At 41.4% G+C, this 19,329-nt stretch overlaps 3 protein-coding genes across 6 annotated transcripts; 2 read left to right on the forward strand and 1 right to left on the reverse strand.

The window, feature by feature from the left end:
• Positions 1 to 887: 887 nt before the first annotated feature.
• naa15a (N-alpha-acetyltransferase 15, NatA auxiliary subunit a) lies at positions 888 to 8,647 on the reverse strand. 3 transcript variants are annotated; one of them, XM_027016673.2, is made up of 20 exons: positions 8,438 to 8,647; positions 6,248 to 6,332; positions 6,040 to 6,144; positions 5,663 to 5,820; positions 5,421 to 5,555; positions 5,076 to 5,229; positions 4,863 to 4,982; positions 4,674 to 4,769; positions 4,452 to 4,558; positions 4,266 to 4,338; positions 3,784 to 3,953; positions 3,480 to 3,632; positions 3,243 to 3,371; positions 2,851 to 3,064; positions 2,509 to 2,702; positions 2,206 to 2,314; positions 2,015 to 2,113; positions 1,670 to 1,810; positions 1,322 to 1,419; positions 888 to 1,157 (listed from the first exon to the last, which is right to left on the reverse strand). In XM_027016673.2, the coding sequence occupies exons 1-20, from the start codon at positions 8,489 to 8,491 to the stop codon at positions 951 to 953; spliced, it is 2,601 nt and encodes an 866-aa protein (XP_026872474.2). In that variant the 5' UTR covers positions 8,492 to 8,647; the 3' UTR covers positions 888 to 950. The 3 variants fall into 3 exon arrangements, with proteins under 3 accessions (XP_026872474.2, XP_026872473.2, XP_026872475.2); XM_027016672.2 differs by having other exon boundaries at positions 1,670 to 1,813; XM_027016674.2 differs by lacking the exons at positions 6,040 to 6,144; positions 6,248 to 6,332; positions 8,438 to 8,647 and having other exon boundaries at positions 1,670 to 1,813; positions 5,643 to 5,754.
• A 406-nt stretch (positions 8,648 to 9,053) lies between these two features.
• ndufc1 (NADH:ubiquinone oxidoreductase subunit C1) lies at positions 9,054 to 10,775 on the forward strand. The gene is made up of 4 exons (XM_027016713.2): positions 9,054 to 9,219; positions 10,151 to 10,254; positions 10,351 to 10,423; positions 10,657 to 10,775. The coding sequence occupies exons 1-3, from the start codon at positions 9,174 to 9,176 to the stop codon at positions 10,408 to 10,410; spliced, it is 210 nt and encodes a 69-aa protein (XP_026872514.1). The 5' UTR covers positions 9,054 to 9,173; the 3' UTR covers positions 10,411 to 10,423; positions 10,657 to 10,775.
• Positions 10,776 to 11,848: 1,073 nt separating this feature from the next.
• si:ch211-235e9.8 (uncharacterized protein LOC100002196 homolog) lies at positions 11,849 to 17,787 on the forward strand. 2 transcript variants are annotated; one of them, XM_027016717.2, is made up of 4 exons: positions 11,849 to 11,984; positions 14,113 to 14,213; positions 14,313 to 14,418; positions 17,292 to 17,787. In XM_027016717.2, the coding sequence occupies exons 1-4, from the start codon at positions 11,900 to 11,902 to the stop codon at positions 17,693 to 17,695; spliced, it is 696 nt and encodes a 231-aa protein (XP_026872518.2). In that variant the 5' UTR covers positions 11,849 to 11,899; the 3' UTR covers positions 17,696 to 17,787. The 2 variants fall into 2 exon arrangements, with proteins under 2 accessions (XP_026872518.2, XP_026872519.2); XM_027016718.2 differs by having other exon boundaries at positions 14,116 to 14,213.
• Positions 17,788 to 19,329: the final 1,542 nt, after the last annotated feature.

Consider the following 19,329-nt stretch of genomic DNA (forward strand, 5'->3'; position numbering starts at 1 on the left):
TAGCCATTTAAATTCAGTTCACGTTTTATTTGTAACTGTTTTGTGAGTGACAAATGAAGGGAATTTAGACAGTGGTGTGATCAAAAGGCTCGTTTTATGGAAAGTAAGTTTTTTTTAAACCTTCACGGAGAAAAATTAAATTTAAAAAAAAAAAAACAGGATAGGGGGAAAAACAGCAACATGGCAAAGAATTGTGGTCAAAGTAAAACATTTTCTGTGCCAGTCCTTGAAAAGCTGCTACCACCACTCAGACATTCCCGGGATAACCAAATTCAGATGACGGAAGAGAAAATGAGAGGAACTAAGTAGGGGGCAAGAGCAGCATGTCTCCCAACCCCCCACTCTCCCTCCCAGGGCTGTCTATTGCTGAACGCAAAGCAGTTCCAATGTGTGCAAATCTTTATTATAAACACTCCCTACTCTCTCCATCTGCCCAAGCTCCCTAGCAACAGTTGCCACCACCATCTTAAGCTCCATCCTACAGCTTTGGCACACAACCACTCAAGTCAAATCAGGACCAAGAGTATTGCTCGTCCACAGCATTTTTTTTTTTTTTTTTCCTTTTTAATATCCTATTATATAAATTATTCTTAAAAACACGAGAAGAAGGTGCATGTCTGGCATCAAGTTCATCATTAGCCATCTTCATCCACGATCCATTCTCCGCGAACATGCCACTTATTGGTTATTTGTTTAGGAGTAGTCATTAGCCATATTAAAAAAAGAGAAAAAGAAATGAGAAACAAAATTCTAACATAAAAGATATTCTTTCCCCCCCCCCCCCCCCCCCCCCATATCACCCTGTGGCTTGGACATCTGTTGCACTGACTGTCAGAAGCGTCAGTCCTGCTTGCGTTTGCCACAGTAGAGTCACAACCTCTGTTAGACTTCCGGTCTGGAAATGGCAGTCAGCCACATACAAAGAAGAAAAAAAAAACAAAGCCTCTCCATCATATCTCATTGGTCATGTCCTCATGGTCACCAGACGACAGGTCTCCATTCGTTGTTATGACAGCATTGTCCTGGTATCCAGGGGGCATGAAGGCAAGACAGTAGGGGTAGAGGGCATGGCAGGACATACGGTATGACTCCAAAATTTTCTGCTGTCCTGATCCCAGGCTACCATCCCGTAGAGCCTGCAAAACCTCTGTGCACGTCTATCACGTCACACACACACACACACACACACACACACACACACACACACACACAATGGTAGAAAATTATGTAATTATAAATAATGCAATTATGAAACCTCAGCCTAAACAGTAGTAAACCAAGTTATTCATGACTAACATACTGTTCATACTAGCACTAGTACCTTTATGCTTCTGCCACTAAGGGAATCGTCTAGAGCGGAGGCCAACTCTGCAGCCATACTCTCAGAGGAGGGGTCCAGATAAACCATCATCTTAGCAGCTACACACACACACAAATGTAGCTTCACTATAAAAACAGGTGTACTCATAATTGCAAGTACAATATGTTTGAAAAGGAATGTGAAATCATCAACCAGAATGAGATACTGTCTGTATAATCAGAAGTGGTTTCATATGTTGAAAGAAACATGAAGCTACTGCTTCCATGTCTCCCCCAGTCATCCCAGTGTTTCAGTAGTGGTGGTTTCAGGGAGTGGCCCAGCAGTCTGGTGTTAGTTTGTGTGCAGTACCTGCTACTCTGTGAGGTATAGAGCTGGCATGCTTGCTCAAGAAGTTTTTGTTATAGGTCTTGGGGTCACAGTCGCCAAACAGGCGTGTAATCTCCTTCTTCAGAACAGTCTGCACAGGTGGGGCAAGACCCTTATTGTCAGCTACTGTGAACACACACACACACACACACACACACACACACACACACACACCTAAGGAATTACAGGTGTACTAGTGGGAGAAGAGTCCTTCAAATGCACTGTGTTGACCATAATATGGGATATTAAAGTGTGTGTGTTTTGCAATTGACATCTATTTTACAAAAATGTATAATCATGCGTGTACATCTGTGAGGGTGTGTGTACCCCCTTTGAGGAAGCGGATGAGGCACTGGTGGAGCCAGGGGTGGTCAGGTTCCAAGATGTAGGCTCTCTTTACCGACTGCAGCATCAGCAGGTGCTTCTCTGTAAACATGCACATGCAGCACCCATCACTGCAGCTAAGAGGCTTCTGGGGCTCTTTAAATGGCTCCTGTGCTCAAAGCTCCTCTGCTCACCTTTGCGGAGGTAGATCTCGAAGGCCAGGAGGTGCGTGTCTATCTTATTGCGTGCCAGGTTCTTCAGAGGTGTCAGGAACTTCACAGCTTCCTCCAGGGGATTTTCCACCTGTGGAATCAAACAGACAGTTCCAGCCACACAGGACAAAACCCACAGAACCCAACTCAGAACTCCCATACAGCCTACAGAACTCAACGCTGGTAGCTCCAACCTATAAAGAAGAACCCAGTCTTTACAAACTGTACCGGAAAAAACCTAAGGGACCCAACAGCAGAGCTTTATCTGCCCCTCCATCGCCTCACCTTCACCAGCTTCTCAGGAATGAGCTCTTCTTTAGGACCCCCGATCTCCTCCTCATCCTCCTCTTTTTTTTTCTTCTGGTTCTTCAGCTGTTTCTCTTTCTCTGCATTTTTCTTCTCCTCTTCTAGCTGGGCTTTCTTCTGTGCTCGCCGCTGCTTGTTCCTCAGCTTCTTCAGCTCCTTATCCGTCAGGTTTACTTAAGAAAATAAAAACAATTAGCACCGTTACAAAAACACCACAGGGGGGAAAACACAGTTTCTGCCTTCCTTTATACAAAATCCACCCTGCCTGTCCATGTAGTGGTTAATGGCTTTTGGTGGGTGCATGTGTGCGGACATCATTACTACTGTCTGCCTGGGACTCCTTGTTGTCGTCGCAGAGTGGGTTGTCGTGCAGGTCGAGGTAGATCTGAATGGCTGTGTGTGCAGCCTTGAAGTAGAAGGGGTGCATGCGTAGAACGTCCTCCAGCTTAAGCAGAGCCACGTAGGATCGGAGAGTCATCTTCCGCATGCAATACGTGTGGAAGTCGAACTGGTCGTCTGTTATTTCTACAAAATGCTGCAGGGGACCAGGGGCAGGAGGGAGCACAGAAAAAAAATAAATAAAATCAGAGAGAAAGCAAATTAAAGTGAGAGAAAATAGAGAGATTAGGATGAAGGATAAAACCAGAGTTCGATTTTCCTTCCCTGGTGTCACAGCTGGCACTGTCTTTCAGGAAGAATACGGAACCACTCACTCTCTCGATTTCATGGCATTTCTTAAGCGCCTCTCCGTATTTGTTCATGGCCTTGTAAGACAAGGCACATTCAGTCTGAAACCACATACACTGCATCTCATTCAGATTCTCCACGGCTGAAGTGCCTTCCTGTAAAACAAACACACATGCTTACATTTCCAAATAGAGAGACACGCGCGCTCACCACATGTGCGCGCGGACACACGCACGCACACACACGCACGCACACGCACTCACCCGTGTGAACTTGGAGCACATCTCCTCTCCCTCTTTCACCAGCCCAGCCTTCAGCAGGTACTTGGCGCATTTGGAGTTGATGAAGCGGTCAGCAGTGTCCAGAGCCTGAGCCTCATCCATCCAGCGCGCTGCCTCCCGGATGTTGCCGGCGTGCTATAAAGAGAAGGGGAGAGAGAGAAAGAAAGATGGAGAGAAAGGTTTACCTCCCCCCAACCCCACTCTATTCAGCGGCATGACAGCGTGCCACACAGAGAACACCTTTAATGGTCTGCCCAGGTCACTGCAGCTGGCTGTGTGCCTGTACCTTGTATATCTTAGCCTTGATGAGGAAGAGCTCTATAAGTGTGGGGGTGCTCTCGATGGCAGTGTTGATGTAGTCCAGGGCGATGGCGTGCTGGCCCATGTGGTCAAAGTGCTGAGCCAGGAAATACTGGACCCACAGCAGAGTGGTTGGAGGCTCTGTCTTCCCATCATCTGCACAAAACACACGCACCAGCACACAGTATTACAAATATGCATCTGCCACAATTCATTTAAAGTGTGCCCAAACCCTTTCATGTCTCTGCCTATACTACATGACAGCACCATGACAGGGAGGGGTGGAGGTATCCCGTTTGCTACACATCCCTAAGGTGGAGAACACCAGGCTTTGTCCAGCCACAGTACAGATACTTGCCTGAACGACGCCTTCAGCGGTAGATAATGCTTTATTTACTCATGCATTTATTAGCACATGCACTATTAAAGCTATTGGTTGCTGCCATTTCAGGTGGACAATTTACTCACCATTCTGACTGAACATTCTGCAGCTCTTCAGACTCTTCTCGTAGCTGACTACCAATTCCTCAATGATTGACACCTGCCCAGAGAGAGATTTTCAAAGTGACCTTCATCACCAAGGGCTTCAATGCGACACTCACCCTCCGTTCCCTGACCGTAAGCCTAAGCATCCCCGAGTTCTTCCTGTCTCACCTTCTCCTCGTCATGGTAGAGAGACTTGAGTGTGGTGAAGAGCGGCGGGCATCCCTTACTGAAAGTTATCCTCAGGTAACGGTCCAGACACTCCCTGAACTTCTCTCCTGAGCAGAGCCAAAGCAATGAGCTTTCATCAAAAACTAGTGAGTGAGTGACAACCGACTTAACCCAACCAAAACCCCCAAACTGGAAGGACTGCCATGCCTAAATGGAACTGACCTGTGAGGAAGTTGAGTGGCATTCTAAGGGGGACTAAGCCTTTAGGGAACTTCACACATGCATCTTCATATATCTTCTGTGTCTCTTCCACATTCCCTAAACACACACACAGATTTAAGCAGCATAGAGTGACAATGCACAGGACATGTACAAAAAAATATCTATCTGTGTGTGTTTGGGTTCGTATACTTGGTTTCAGTGCTCTCTCCAGTCCCTGGTAGTAGCTCCAGTTCTCTGGGTTTCTCTCCTGCAGTCTGCGATACACTTCTGTAGCTTCATCAGCCCGATCCAATTTTAGTAAGAGCTCCCCTACACACACACACACACACACACACACACATTATTTTACTGGAAAAAAATCCCATTGTACATCAGTGTCAGTAACTCAACATACTTACGCACCTTTCACCTCCTCCACGGCCAGTTTGTCACAGATCTGTTTCTCATAGCTGCTCAGGTGATCAAGAGCCTCTCTGAAAAGGCCTGCCTCTCTCAACACCTGATTCTGATACAGCAAGAGCTCACTGTACTCATAGTCAACCTTATCTGGGGAGGTCTGACAAGAGCGCGCACGCGCGTGCGCACACACACACACACACACACACACACACACACACACACACACACACACACCTTTATTACCAATACTCATAACTGACAGCGAACAAATTTATTTGTTTACATCTGTCTAGCAATGGTATGGCAGGAACGAGGCCAACAAGAGAGAAGCCAGGAGTGATTTTATACCTGCTGGGTTTTGCGAAACTCCTCCACTATCTTTGCTGCCATCTCATAGTCCTGTAGAAGGTGGTAAGCAATGGCATAACCAATCCAAGATGCTCTCTGAGCGGGCCTCAGCTGCAGCAGCTGATACCTGGTCTCCTAACAGGGGTTACAAAAAGAGCGAGAGGGATTCACATTTCAGTACAGAGCCTTGCACCTCTCGACACGCTTCTCTCTAAAACACACAGGCATTTCTTTTCACTCGCCCTATAGCCCTCGAGGTCCCTCATCTGGATTTGCAGTAGAGAGAGGTCCCTCAAGATTTGCAGATTGTCTTTGTCCCATTTAAGGGCATTCCTGTAGCACTTGATAGCTTCGTCATACTTCTTATCTGACCGTTGCAACAAACCGTATACGTGCCAACCTGAGAGTGAGGAGTCAAGGACAGGAAATGGTACGCCAAGCCCACTGTTGCCGAGTTACAAAGAGACATTCATCAGGAGGCTACAGTAAATACAGACTTGTGCTTTGCCATACCATATTAAAACAATTCTATTTAATAATGTGTAATAACTTGACATTTAATAACGTGATAACTCATGGATTCTTCATCCAAGGCTACTGCAAGCTTTGTGGAGGATACAGACGTGACTCTTCAGGTCGTTGCGAAGGCCTCTCCTGACCAGATCATATGCCTCTTCTTTCCTCCCCAGACAGTTCAGAGTCAGTCCCTTCATAGCCAGTGTCTCTGCAGGGGGGACACACACAAAGGTGGGTGTAGCCATAAAAATATGCACTGGGTCAAAATCAGATTTATGTAATTAAACAGCGATAGGGCAAGGAAGCGTTACCTCCATGCTCTGAAAATTTGGGGTTGGAAAGGATCTGCTTGCAGAACTTCAGCCCGTTTCTGTATTGCTTGTGTTCATAGCACCTCTGATATATATATAAAGGAAGGGGTGGGGTGAGAGAGATAACTTAACCAATGCTTTTCTGAACCACAGGTCCACAGCAAACCAAAATGCATATGAGGTGCACAATAAACTGGTCCCTTTCTAAGCCACTCAGACAGGGAGTTAATTCATCAACTCTAAGACTTCGCAGTCATACATCTAAACATGAAGAATGCCCCTCAATGTGAATGGAGTTGCTTCTCATACTCTCTTTGATGTTTATCATGCAGGCCTTATTACAACAACATTGGAACATCGTCAGTATGTCTTCTAAAAACACCAGTCCAAACCCAGAAGGCTGGCTAGCACAGACAGATGCGGATTACAGATTTCCATTCATGTTGGTCAGCAGTGCGAAGGCGACCAAGGAGCTGTCTGCCAAATGTTCACATAAGAGTAACATGCAGGAATGCCCCCCCCCCCCCGGCACAGGCTTATCATAGGGAGAACAGCAGCCCGGTCCAGCAAAAGCTGCTACACTAACATCATGGGGCAAGCAGGCCCTCATGCTAGATAATTCTCTCTCCTAAAAAGAAAAACAGACAGATAGAAATATCCTTTGGCCTTATTATGACCTGACTCTTTATCTGCTTCAGTTATCACATAAAAGTTCAGTACATCCTTGACCCAAGCCTCTCAGAATGTGTAACAAATTAGTGTTCAAAGTGTTTAATGGGACTGAATCTGCATATGCACATTATCCCCAGACCAATAAACACAGTATACAACATATCTTATTTAGGCTATGTACTCATATTACACTGACTGTCTCGTCATCTTTGTAGATTTTTACATGCACACCACCTAATTCATACTGTGTTCTGTCTGCTTCCCACCCCGATCATCTCTGGCACTTTGTGATATTTCACACTTGCATCTTTGCACTTCATGCATGTGTGACTTGTGCGCTGTTAGATACCGTAGCACATCAATTTTCCCTTGGGAAACAATAAAGGACCTCTACGTTATCTTTCTATCAAATCTTGAGTAGAGAATAATGGCAATAGTCCAACTACTATCCAGTTCTCTCAGAAAACACCCCATAACCAAATTCTTGCCACAGCAAAAGCCTGAGTTCTAAAACTGTTATCAAGCACAATCTGGTGCATAGTGTTAAAGTCTCACTGCTTTATATCCAGAGGACTAAAATGTAAAAAGTTGCTCTCCAATACAACTCATTTAAAAATCACAACCAGTTTCTTTCCATGACTAAAACGCTCATTCAAAAATTTCTTTAGCTTGAAAATATCTCGATATATTTCTCAGCAAATTAGAGGCGTGGCTTTAAGATACTGAAAACAGGCCCAAGTCTACCTGTGTGCAGAAAAACTACTTCGTGAGAACCAGCAAGACAGCAATATATCTAGATAGAGAAGTCTGCACAAGTTCGTTAGTCGACCTTTTCACCAAGTAACAACACGTTTTAATTTAGCCAGGTGTCACCCAATCTCAGACTATTAAGGAGCGAACTGTTAGCTAACCTAGCTAACTTCTGCAGATTGCAGCTACCATCAAGCTGTCACCCAAGCTATGTAGCGCCTCAGCAACATCGCCATGTTAACCAGCCAGCTAATAACAGACAAAGTGCTATTTGCTTTCTTTCCATTAATACCTATCCAGCTAATACGTATGCTCTACGTTAGGACAAGTTAGCTAGTTTAGCAAACTAACGCTACATTAATAAAACTCCCCCATGGTAATTTTACACGCTGCTAGCTTGTGACAGTCGCAGGCTGCGTCTTAATGATGTATAGTGTTACCTAGTTGCACTGAAGTGTTGGTTTATGGCTTCTAAAACATACAATCGATGGGTTTTGGATAAAACAACAACTTCAAGTCTACTAGCTAGCTATCAGGCGAATTAGCTGGTAATTTCGCAACTTGAGCGACACCAACTTTCCGAGGGAGGCAAGTGAGTTAGCTTAGCTACTTATCCATCTTAGTGAGCATGGATATTCCTGGCAACTATTAAAACAAACGCACAAGCCAGAACATCTCAAACCACCTGCCTGCAGGTCTAAATCAAGAATGTACTGCTATGCTGCTGGCCAGCTTTACCTGCCCGTTTGCAAATATCTCACAACTTACCAATATTCTCTTAAAGAGAGCGTTCTCTTTAGGCGGCAGTGTTATTGAGGGCATTGTTGCTGTGTGTCACTTTGCTATAACATTAATCAGAACTGTCGAGGTCCTGAATCAATCCTCTCTTGGATTGTCTAGTAGTAAAGTCTTGGGCTTCTCGTCTTCACGTGGTGACAGAAACCTTCACAATCAAAATGGCGACTCAGCTTCTCGCTGGAATAACGACCATCTGCGCATGCGTGAGCAAACCAGAACGCGCATATTTTTTTTCTTCAAATCTATCTCAATACGATTTTTATTAGGTAATTGTATATTTGTGTTATCTAAAGTTGGGTAAACTGTCAACTTTTAGAACTCTTGTCTCTTCCATGTTTCAGCTTTAGTTTGACTCTTTTAGTAGTGCTAAATAGACTTTGAAACATAATTACTTGTGTTGTAACATTAAAATGAATTCAATCGTCATTAAGCGATGTGGGTCTTTTTCATTTGACTCAAGATCAACTTTACTCATAATCGAACAACACTACTAATAATCGAGAGGTTCACTCGCATAATCGATTGCTCTGTGTGTTTCAAGGTTAACGCGCATAATCGATTGCTCTGTGTGCGTCAAGGTTAACGTGCATAATCGATTGCTCTGTGTGCTTCCAGGTTAGCTCAAACATTGGTGCTAGCAATCTTTGACTGTACGTTCTATTACTGAACGATAAACTAGGACTGTACGTCCTATTACTAAACGAAAATGTCTGTCGGTCGCTTTTTATTACGGACTTCACACCTGAATACGAGTAAGTATTAAACATTGTTTACATTTGGACATACGTGATTTGATGAGTTTCTAAATCTTCCATTTTTCGAATGATAATGACTACGATTTGGCTATCGCGACTAGCTAGCAATGCTAGCGCCTTCAGTTTAGGACTGTGTTACTGACCTTACTTTATTCTAGCCTGTGTGGCAAGTAGTATTCGTATCGTCACTGTTGCACGTAAGTAATACATAACTAGCTGTTTCACTTCACAATGCATCTTGGCATGTGTAGGCATATGATAGCAGGCTAGCTACTTTGACATTGTTAACCTAATCGGCTGGTAATTGTTTATATTAGACATGTTAATATGCTAGGTTAGCTCGTATCAAAATGGTGTGGTTTGTTATTGTTATTTTCCCAACTAAATGCATGCTGTAACTTTTTTTATCAAGTTTGTTTTCCAACTCCTTAAAGTGGATGGACTGAAAACAAAAGTGCTGTACTTAGTCATACACAGATAAAAGGGGAAGTTCTGTATTTTTGTAATGTAAGCTATTTGTTTTTAATCTTTAATATACCTAAGGTAAGGACGAACACCTTTATGAAACGTTACTGCAAGGTTGGAAGCATTATACAATATTTACCCCTATAAATAGTTTTTAATGGTCTCAACAGCAAAAAAAAAACAAAACAACAACAACAAACAAACAAAAAAAACAAAGGAAATGTTTGAATCGTCAAATATGTAACTTTTTTGTTTTTTAAATTTTTTCATGGATTTATATTTGTGTACAAGAGGACTGTGTAAGTGAATGCCTCCGTTTCCTGATATATTGCATTCTATCGTTTGTCAATTACAGTAAGTAGCAACATAATTGCAAAATGCTATTTTTAGTCATGTGGTGCAGGTCTAGATAGGAGAGACTTCTTTTCTTCAATGTATAGAATGTACCTCTCTTGTTTTACAGTTATTAGCAGAAATGCCTTCACTGCCACTAAACCAGATCCCTTCAGGCCAAATATGCTTCGAGTGGGACTAACATTTGGGAGCACAGCTCTTTTGTGGGCACTGGTAATGCTACAACTAATTTTGTCAACATTTTTTATATTTTGATATAATGTGTATAGAAAATCACAGCAAAAACTCATGCTGTCTGTGTCTAATTAGCTCTTCAAGCAGCACAGCATGGATGTGCAGGAATATAAAACAAGAAATGGACTTTTGTAATTCATGGAAACCTGTAAGCAGCACTCTCTATCCCACTATCACCATCAAATGGCACATAAACTCTGTGATCATTGTTGGCACTAACCAGCTGAAAATTGGGTGACATGTATTTTCACAAGGGTTGTTGTAAAAGTATAACATTTGCTTTATGTTAAGTAACTATTTAAAACAGTAAACTTTGTGGATGGTATAATCAGTATTGAAATATACCTGATATAGTGTTCCCTCCTGTTTGTCTTTCCACAGGGCCTGGTTCATGCCTCTTCAGACAGGATGTCAGTTTTTCCTCCTGTATGTGTACAGTGGTCTTTGATGATCATGAGTAATATGTAATAAAGATGTTTATGTATTAACTATTACCCCCACACATTTTTGACATATTTCTTTAGTCACCATGACAGATATTTTCAGCTTTGTGTAAAACCGGGTTAAAACATGACCAAGTTATCTATCACAATATCTCAGTGCAGTACCTATTTAGCAGGTGATTATGAACATGACATGATTAACAATACTGCTATTGGCTAGATGATACATTACATGTTCAAAATGGTCTTACATGACATTGAAGCAGAAACTGCTGACTCAAGCATAAAGATTTGCCACATACAATTGAGAACGTTGATTGGCATGAAATTAAAATAATAATCTGTATAAGTCTTCTGCAAGATAAGTGAAAAAGCAATTGTCCAAGAAAATGAGAGCATAATGGAATTCTGCCACTGTACCATTGTAATGCATACTGAGTGTGGATAGTTTGCACAGTTAAGGGACAATAGGTCATGTTGGCTATACTGTACGTTGAACTCGGCTCGTTCAAAGTCCAAGATCTTTGTATCCTCATACAGAGATTTTCAGTTTCAGTCCTGGAGAACCACTGCCCTGCATAGTTTCAGGTTTTCTGTGCTCTAAAGCATCATATTTCACTTTATTGGAATTGGGTGTTTCAGAGCACAGAAAACGACCCCAGGACTGGAGTTCAAACACCCTGTGTTAAATATTACAGAGCAACAGCTTTCACACACATTACAGCTACAGTTATGAAGGTGTGAAGGAAAAAGACAGCTGTATAACAGATATAATCATTGTAGTGGATGTAAAATATGTAAATTCATTGACATAAATTAAAACCAATATTTGTAAACTACTGGATTTGACAGAACATCTGTTGTTGGATAACAGTAATATCATGCGTGATTTGTGATACATGCTGTAATATATTTCGTAACATGCGAACGGGAAGATGCACAATGCACTGCTAATATAATTTCGCCCACTAATGTATCAGAGATTTAAAAATGTAATATGATCTCTGACGTGCATACAGTCAGAAAGAGACGTGTGAAAGTAAGTGTCGTTGAAGTTGTAGTTCGGGAGAGAGTTTTGCGTTTTTTTCTCCTCCCCTAACGTACACGCCCCTTTTTTTGGTCGACTTTCGGTCAATCGCTCGCGCGGTGTTACGACCTGGCCGGTACGGACGCGCGAGGCCATGTTTCTGTGCAGAGTGGCCGGGCAAAGGTGTGCGCCTCTGGCTGCAAAGTCCCTTACACGCCTTGAAAACCTCCGCAGAGGTGGTGAGTGGAATTTATTTATGCGTCGGTTGTAAACTTGGCTATCTTGCTATTCTAATATCTGAGATTGACACATTGTATAAGGCAGCAGGGTCCTTGTACTTTATGAAAATAGTTTTTTTTTCTTTTTAAAGTTGATTCAAATAGAAAAGCCCATCATGTTTCTTCATTGAAGACCGAACATGTCGATCGGAATTATTATAAATGTCACTTTGAAATTTTTACATGACATCCGTATTGGAAATGAAGGTCATTTTACTAAAGTTAGCTAACATATGCCTGGTTTTTGATTGGGCGAAATTTGCTACATCTAGCTACCTGTAATCCTACATAACTCGTAAGACGTAACGCAGTTTAAACGAATTATCTACTTTGCTATGTTGGTTAACATTAGAATACAGTGTACGGAACGAGCAAATAAATTAAACCCAAAATGGAGCTAGATAGCTAATAACGAATGCATGCTACTGTACCCTGGACTTTTTAGAGCAAAGAAAAATAGATGACAGACAGATAGATATTGAGACCACGATTATTCATTGCATTCATTGATTTTAGGGACATGTTCATTTACTTGTGAAGCATTAATTCAATGTATAGACGGCTAGCTACAAATAAGAAAGTTTCAGTATTGCGAGGGTTCATTATCTGAAATTCTTTAACTCTGAAGGCACAGAGAACCCATCTTCCCAATAAATCTGATCTGCACAGATTCCTTGGAAAATCAGTAGTTCATATGTCTTTGAAAATAAATCACTATTATAGCGTATCGAGCAGGAAAATATTCTGAGCAAGAGCGTTTGAAATTTGATAAGGTCATTGAGTAGCCTTGCGTGCACCCAGCATTCATGGTAAATGTCTGAAGTTCAGGGGCAGAAAACATCAGAAATAGGTTTAAAATGACAAAAGAATTCTCTGTATATTTTAAAAAGTGGGTACATAGCAATTTCCCCAACACTGGTTGGCTTTCAATATTCAGGAGGCACAGAAATTGTCTAGGCTGATGGAAGTTAAAAAAAAAACAAACAAGTGGTATGTTTTCCAGTATTAAAAAGGTTTTTAAAAACTGTTCTCATCCAATTAAAAAGGTTAGCCTAAAGACAAGGAGGAGCCTAAAGGCAAGCTCTGTTGGTAGTGGGAAATACCTCTGTTGGTAGTGGGCACTGCACAGACAGGGCCTTGTAACTTTGTCTGCTCTATTCTCATATCCATGTCAGGGTGGAAATTGCATATTTTATGGGAATATGTGTGACTTGGACTTCCTACAAAACCTGGACTAGCATGTCATCTCTAATCCCCCCAACATGCTCATCCTCTCTTTGTGAATTGTACCCATTTGGAAGAGACAGATTAACATATTATCTTGTCTAAATTACACTCTGGTGTCTAGAACCCTTTTCTGTAGCAGGGTGTGATTAATATTTGTGACTATTAAGGGCACTGGCTGGGACACTGAGCTACAGTTTTGAGACGAGTCCAAGTTGCGCCATAGTAAACACAACGTTTGGCCTCAGTTACTGCTGATGTAATCATAATCTGAGTGGACAAGTAAAGGAGAACAAGAATATTCCCTTGTGGTCTTTGTAGTTAATCTTGTGATCTGAGGCATGGCTAACTTTAAAATTCATATATGCATTTTAAGAGTATGATTTTTATTTGCCAATACATAATGCATTAAAATAACTTATGTTGTGTGTTTTTTGAAGATTCCACAGATACTGATGGTAACATCTTAAAAGTAAAGGTAGAGAAATTTGGCTGCACAGTTATACTCCATTGACACCACATTTAATATCTGAAGCATTTGGTGGCAAGTACCCACCAAGTGTAAATGTGGCTGTGTCCCCTTAAAGATCAAAGGGTGAAATATGATATATCATATGCAGCGTATGATTTGCTGCATTTTACTGGGGTTTGGCTCAAATTAATGTATTTATACACTAAAAATAACAGACAAGCCTTAGCTGATGATGTACCAGTGTTTCATAAGACTTTATCAGTACGTTCCAGTCTGTGTTCTGTAGAAACACATCACTGGCCAGATATAAGTGTGAGTGAGGAACACTGATTTACACCCCTTAAAAAGCTGGACTGTCTCACTTATTTCTTTACTCTCTCCCTCCCTCCACAGTAGTTCCTTGGAGACTTATGTCGTCAGTTCCTGGTGGCTCAGGCAAGAACTGGGTTTATGCAATCCTGTGTGGTGGAGCGTTCACTGGCGCCATGGCTTACGTGAGTTCTGCTGCCGCCTCAGGATTTCAGGTCACATGACTTGGATCTGGTGGGGCGAAGAGAATGTAACTGACTTGTTTGCTGCTTCTGATTTTCTAGACCTATAGCACGGTGTCTTCAGACAGTGCCCGCTTTGCTGACAGGATCAGCGAGATCCAGACAAGGCCTAAGAGCGAGTGGCAGCCGAAACCCTGGCGGCCCAAAAGTGAGTCTGCGCCTCTTCCTAATCAGATTGTTAAATTTGCACATTTATTTGGCAATAACATGATTTCCCTTCCCACTGGTCAGTTCTATATTGAAACAGGGTCAGCAATGTTTCATGGAATTCTTTATGGCCTTTTCTTCAAGGTAGATTACATGGTGGTTCTGAAACCGGTGAGCTAGCTAATTAGTTACTACAGTGACAAACTTGAGTGATCACATAAAAGCTCACTTTTGGTGCATAAAAGCTCACTTTTAAAAGCAGCAAAGAACGTATTTTTAAGCTTCTGTCCGGCCTACAATGGTATGCAACCAAGTTTTATAGACAGCGTCGTGCTAGGCTTGGATATAGTAGTCATCCAAACAAGGCCTTATCCAAACCTTTTATTCCACCCTTCTCTTATGTTTTATTTTCTTGTAGTTATGGCTGTGCTAATAGGACTCCTCGTAGCATATTTACTTTATAACATATCACTGACAAACCACTCTAGCAGTCCAAACCTCAGCAACACTGTGGCTACACTCTTTTATACAAATTAGGAAATGCTTTACTGTTGAGGCACTAAAACATATAGTCTTGCATGCAATATGGATCGCTTTACAGAAGAAAGCCATTTAGCAGTGTCAGTCTTCCTTCATTAAGGCATTCAGGTATTTATGTAGAAATTCAGGTCCACTTGGTATCATGGTCCTGATCGCTGTGTGAGGATTATTTTGCAGTAATGACCAGATGGGTGTATGTTGGCCCACTTACTGGACAGCTCTGGCCAAATGGAAATTGAATCATACTAAATAATAGTTTTGAATTTGTTAGGCAGTTTAGCCTGCATCATAAAGTGGAAATGCCCCTTTTCTAAAGTGTGTGGTATTTTTTATAACCACAAATACTCACATGAACTCTGTGTCACTCCGTGGTGGCTTCTCCAATTCCGTTAGACTTTATTGTAGAACACTGTCAGTAATTATGTCAAACTACTAGAGCACAATGGTGATCAATGTTAAATATTTATTTACTTCTCTTAATAATAAAGCTTCATTGTTTGACAGTACCGAAAACAAATATAGGAGACAATGACATGCTCTTGGTTCTCATACATATGCTATGGTTAAAGCCATACCATTTCAGAGGCCTGTGGAGTAGTGTTTCCTTCCAGGCCTGGTAAACAGTAGTGATGCGCTATCTAGGGCTTTCTTACTCCAACACGTCGTTCAGCCAAGTCCATCATCAGTCGGAATAGGTAGCATGTTGGTATATAGGATACACTGCTTCTGCAACCTTTGAAGAAAAAAAGGTTTGCAAGGTTGATCGGAATTTTGTCATATTGCATGTTTTTCTGCAGTCGTCTGTGTTTGTGTTTACACTACTAATACCCTAATGTCTCACTTGTCCTATCTTTAAGTAAACTTTATCCTGTTGGTCAGTGCTACTGTTAATCAGAACATGCCTCCATCTTTACTCTCTCATTCTCCTTTTGGCTCTTTCTATCTATACTCTAATCTTTTCCTGTTTTCTGCATCCTCGCACCCCTTCACATTCCCACCTAATTACCCATCAGTTAGTCTTACATTGCAGAAGATGTGTTCAGAAATGTTGCCTACATTTCATGCAGTGCCAACAACAGGACCCTTTTAGAGAAATCTGAAGGCTTGCCTGTGTGCAAGGAGCCAGAATGTAAGCAATGAATGTTGTTGATCCTATTTGTCATAATTACCAAAGTGCACCTCCAGATGTACGGTTAAAATAAGTGGTGTGCATTCAGTCAGCTCAGGAAATCAACTTAAGAGTAGACATTAAACTCAGAAACAATTGATAATCCCTAATATATGTATCTGAAATTGTTCTGTGCACTGTTCTACTTATTTTTTTTAACTGTTTCTGTGTTCTTACTCATTCCAGAGTTCTTACTCATTCCAGAGTTTACCGGGGCAGCTGCAACTCTGCGCCTATAATCATCTGTCAGGCTGCTTTAGATTTCTGTCTTCTGTCTGCCACAGTACTGCTAACTCAGTCCAGCCCCTCTAATGTTCTCTGCCTTCCCCTCAAAGTACTTTGCTCTTTTTCTACTGTTGCATAGCTTGTTTATTTAATTATTCTTTTTTTTTAAATGAACACCTTGAATATTGTATCTGCTGTATCTGCTTTCAAGTTTTTTATAGGATTCATTTAAATGTGCACAACAAATTCAATTTAGTCTCTGTGGTGTGCTAAAGAGTTTGGAGAGGTGGGAAAGGTAAACCGTCTTAATTTTCCTGTCCCGCACAACAAGCCCCCACCTCTTTAACTCCACTTGTGCAGCTTAGTCAATGTGGTTTATTTCTCCTTCTTCTCTTTCCTCACACTTTATTCTGTGTGTTTGCATGCTGTCTGAAGTGAGGGGGTTTTGGTTGGTCTGATTTGATTTGCTGAGTGGTTATTAGAGGTGTGTGTGTGTGTGTGTGTGTGTGTGTGTGTGTGTGTGTGTGTGTGTGTGTGTGTGTATATATGTATATGTATATATGTATGTATATGTGTGTGTATATATATATATATATATATATATATATATATATATATATATATAATACATATATGCATATACATATATACACACATATATATACATACACACACACACACACACACATATATATATATATATATACACACACACATATATATATATATATATATATATATATATATATATATATATATATATATATATATATATATATATTAGTGTGATATTTGTGTTCTAAAAAAAGACAAGAAATGAAGGTTGTGAGGATATAAAGGTGGGAATGATGGAGTCATTGTGTATGACATGAGTGTATACAATGAAAAATGTGACTGTGCTCTTTGTGTGTCTTTCTGTTACTGTATACATGCACATGAAGGAGGTGACGAGGCACAGGTGGTAGAGGCTGCAGCCAGGGCTGTCGGAGAGGAGGCCGGGCTTGTTGAACTAGCTGCAGAAGATGCTATAGAGGAGGTAGAGACTCCAGTGGAGGTGGTTGCTGAAGCCATTACTGAGGCAGCAGAGGTGGTTGCCGAGGTGGCTACAGTCGTTGAGGAAGTAGCCGAAGAGGTGGCAGCAGTGGCTCAGGAAGTGGAGGGGATAGCGGAGAAAGTGGAAATGGCGGCAGAGGCTTTCGAAGCTCCCAAGCTCCTTGCTGAGGAGACCATTGTTGTGGAGGAAGTAGACACTGCTGCTCTGGAGGAGCCTACAGGCAAGAGCAGTGGTACACCTGCAGCCTCACCTGTGAAGGCGGAGTCAGCAGAGGCTAATGCAGAGTGCTAAAGTAGCCAGTCGGGCAGACACATGCATGTGCATGTTCACGTGCACGCACACACACATACATACATGTACATGTTCACGTGCACGCACACACACATACATACGCACATACATGTACATGTTTACGTGCACGCACATGCATGTACATGTTCACGTGCACGCACACACATACATATACGCACATACAAGTTCATGTGCACGCACACACACATACATATACGCACAAAAAGGCACGTCGTACAGTAAATGCATCTATAGCATACTGAAATAACTTATGCCTTGGTATACTACTGTCACACCTTGACACACGGCAAACGTGTGCTGTAGACTCTGATGCAGCAAGCACATCCTTGGCTGCTTGCCTTGGCTGCTAGTGGTAGCTTTCCATAGGCTACCACAGGCTCTGTGTCTGTGTACTGTGCAATTATTAGTGCTAGAGAGACACTGGACAAATGTAAAAGGGTGCTTTAACAGACTAGGGTTTTATAAAGTTGCATTCTTTCATATATGCTTGTTTCAAATGATGTTCATTTGTAAGGAGGTTATTCTTTAGTTCTTAAGTTCCTCTGTTCATAAAATGAGTATAATTTTTCTTTAAAATGTTTAAACTACTCAAATTAATAAAGGTGGATTAATATATATGTATGGTTCCTATTTGGGTATAATTCCTCCATTAGTGGAGCAGGTGCTTTGTTGTTATTGCCTCTGAATTAATTCAGAGACAACTGTCAGCACATGCCATTGGTGAAAGGTTATTACTGACATTGTTAAACTTAGAAACCACTGTGAACTTGCTGCTTTTTGTAAAATGTGACCAAAAACTCCCTCTCAGCAAATAGTCCTCATTATTCCTCATATCAACTTCTTTCCTGTCCCTCTCACACATATTCACTCTTAGGCACTTCTGGTCACCCTCACTCTTTCCACACCTGAGCCAGCCTTGAAAAGTGCTAACCTTCAACCTTCCTTACCTCCTCTCAAATGCATGCAAATACACATACGTGGAGAGTCATGTTGGGATTTATGTTGTTGTATTGTCCATATATCACTCGGATGCCGGTGCACTGTAAAATATTGTACCCTAAATTAACTCTTGGTCTTTAGCTATTATGAGCCATGACAAATAGATTTATCACCCCTGTGTCTATAATGGTGGGCTTTTCTTTCTCTTCTTTTTTAACAGCCCTTTTGTGTAATCAACCTTAAAGGGAACTTATGACTTTAAAATGGATCTAAATTGGTCATTTTAAATAGCTTCTTTTACATGCTTAAATAGTCATATAATCAAAGTGCTCAACAAGATTCAAGCCATTAATAAAAGTGTTGATAACACAATTATATGTTACGTTTCTCTCTTTCGTCTTTTTTGCTAATTGAAACATGACATCCCACAGACCTCAAAGCCTTGTTTTGAAGTGACACTTTTTGCAAAAAATATCCCATTTTTACCATGTCTTGAAACAACTTTAATGAATAATACATCGGTGATATAATATATGATATAAAGCAATATGGCTAGTGTGATGACCACACTACCAGTATGATTTCCTTACAAAAGTGGCCTTGGTTAAGGTCTGGGGTTCATGGTTTCTCTAGAAACAATGTGGGGCTTTTACAAAAATGTCCAAATTAAGAGA

The sequence above is a fragment of the Electrophorus electricus genome, chromosome 12 (assembly GCF_013358815.1).
Source record: "Electrophorus electricus isolate fEleEle1 chromosome 12, fEleEle1.pri, whole genome shotgun sequence".
Taxonomy (NCBI): Eukaryota; Metazoa; Chordata; class Actinopteri; order Gymnotiformes; family Gymnotidae; genus Electrophorus; species Electrophorus electricus.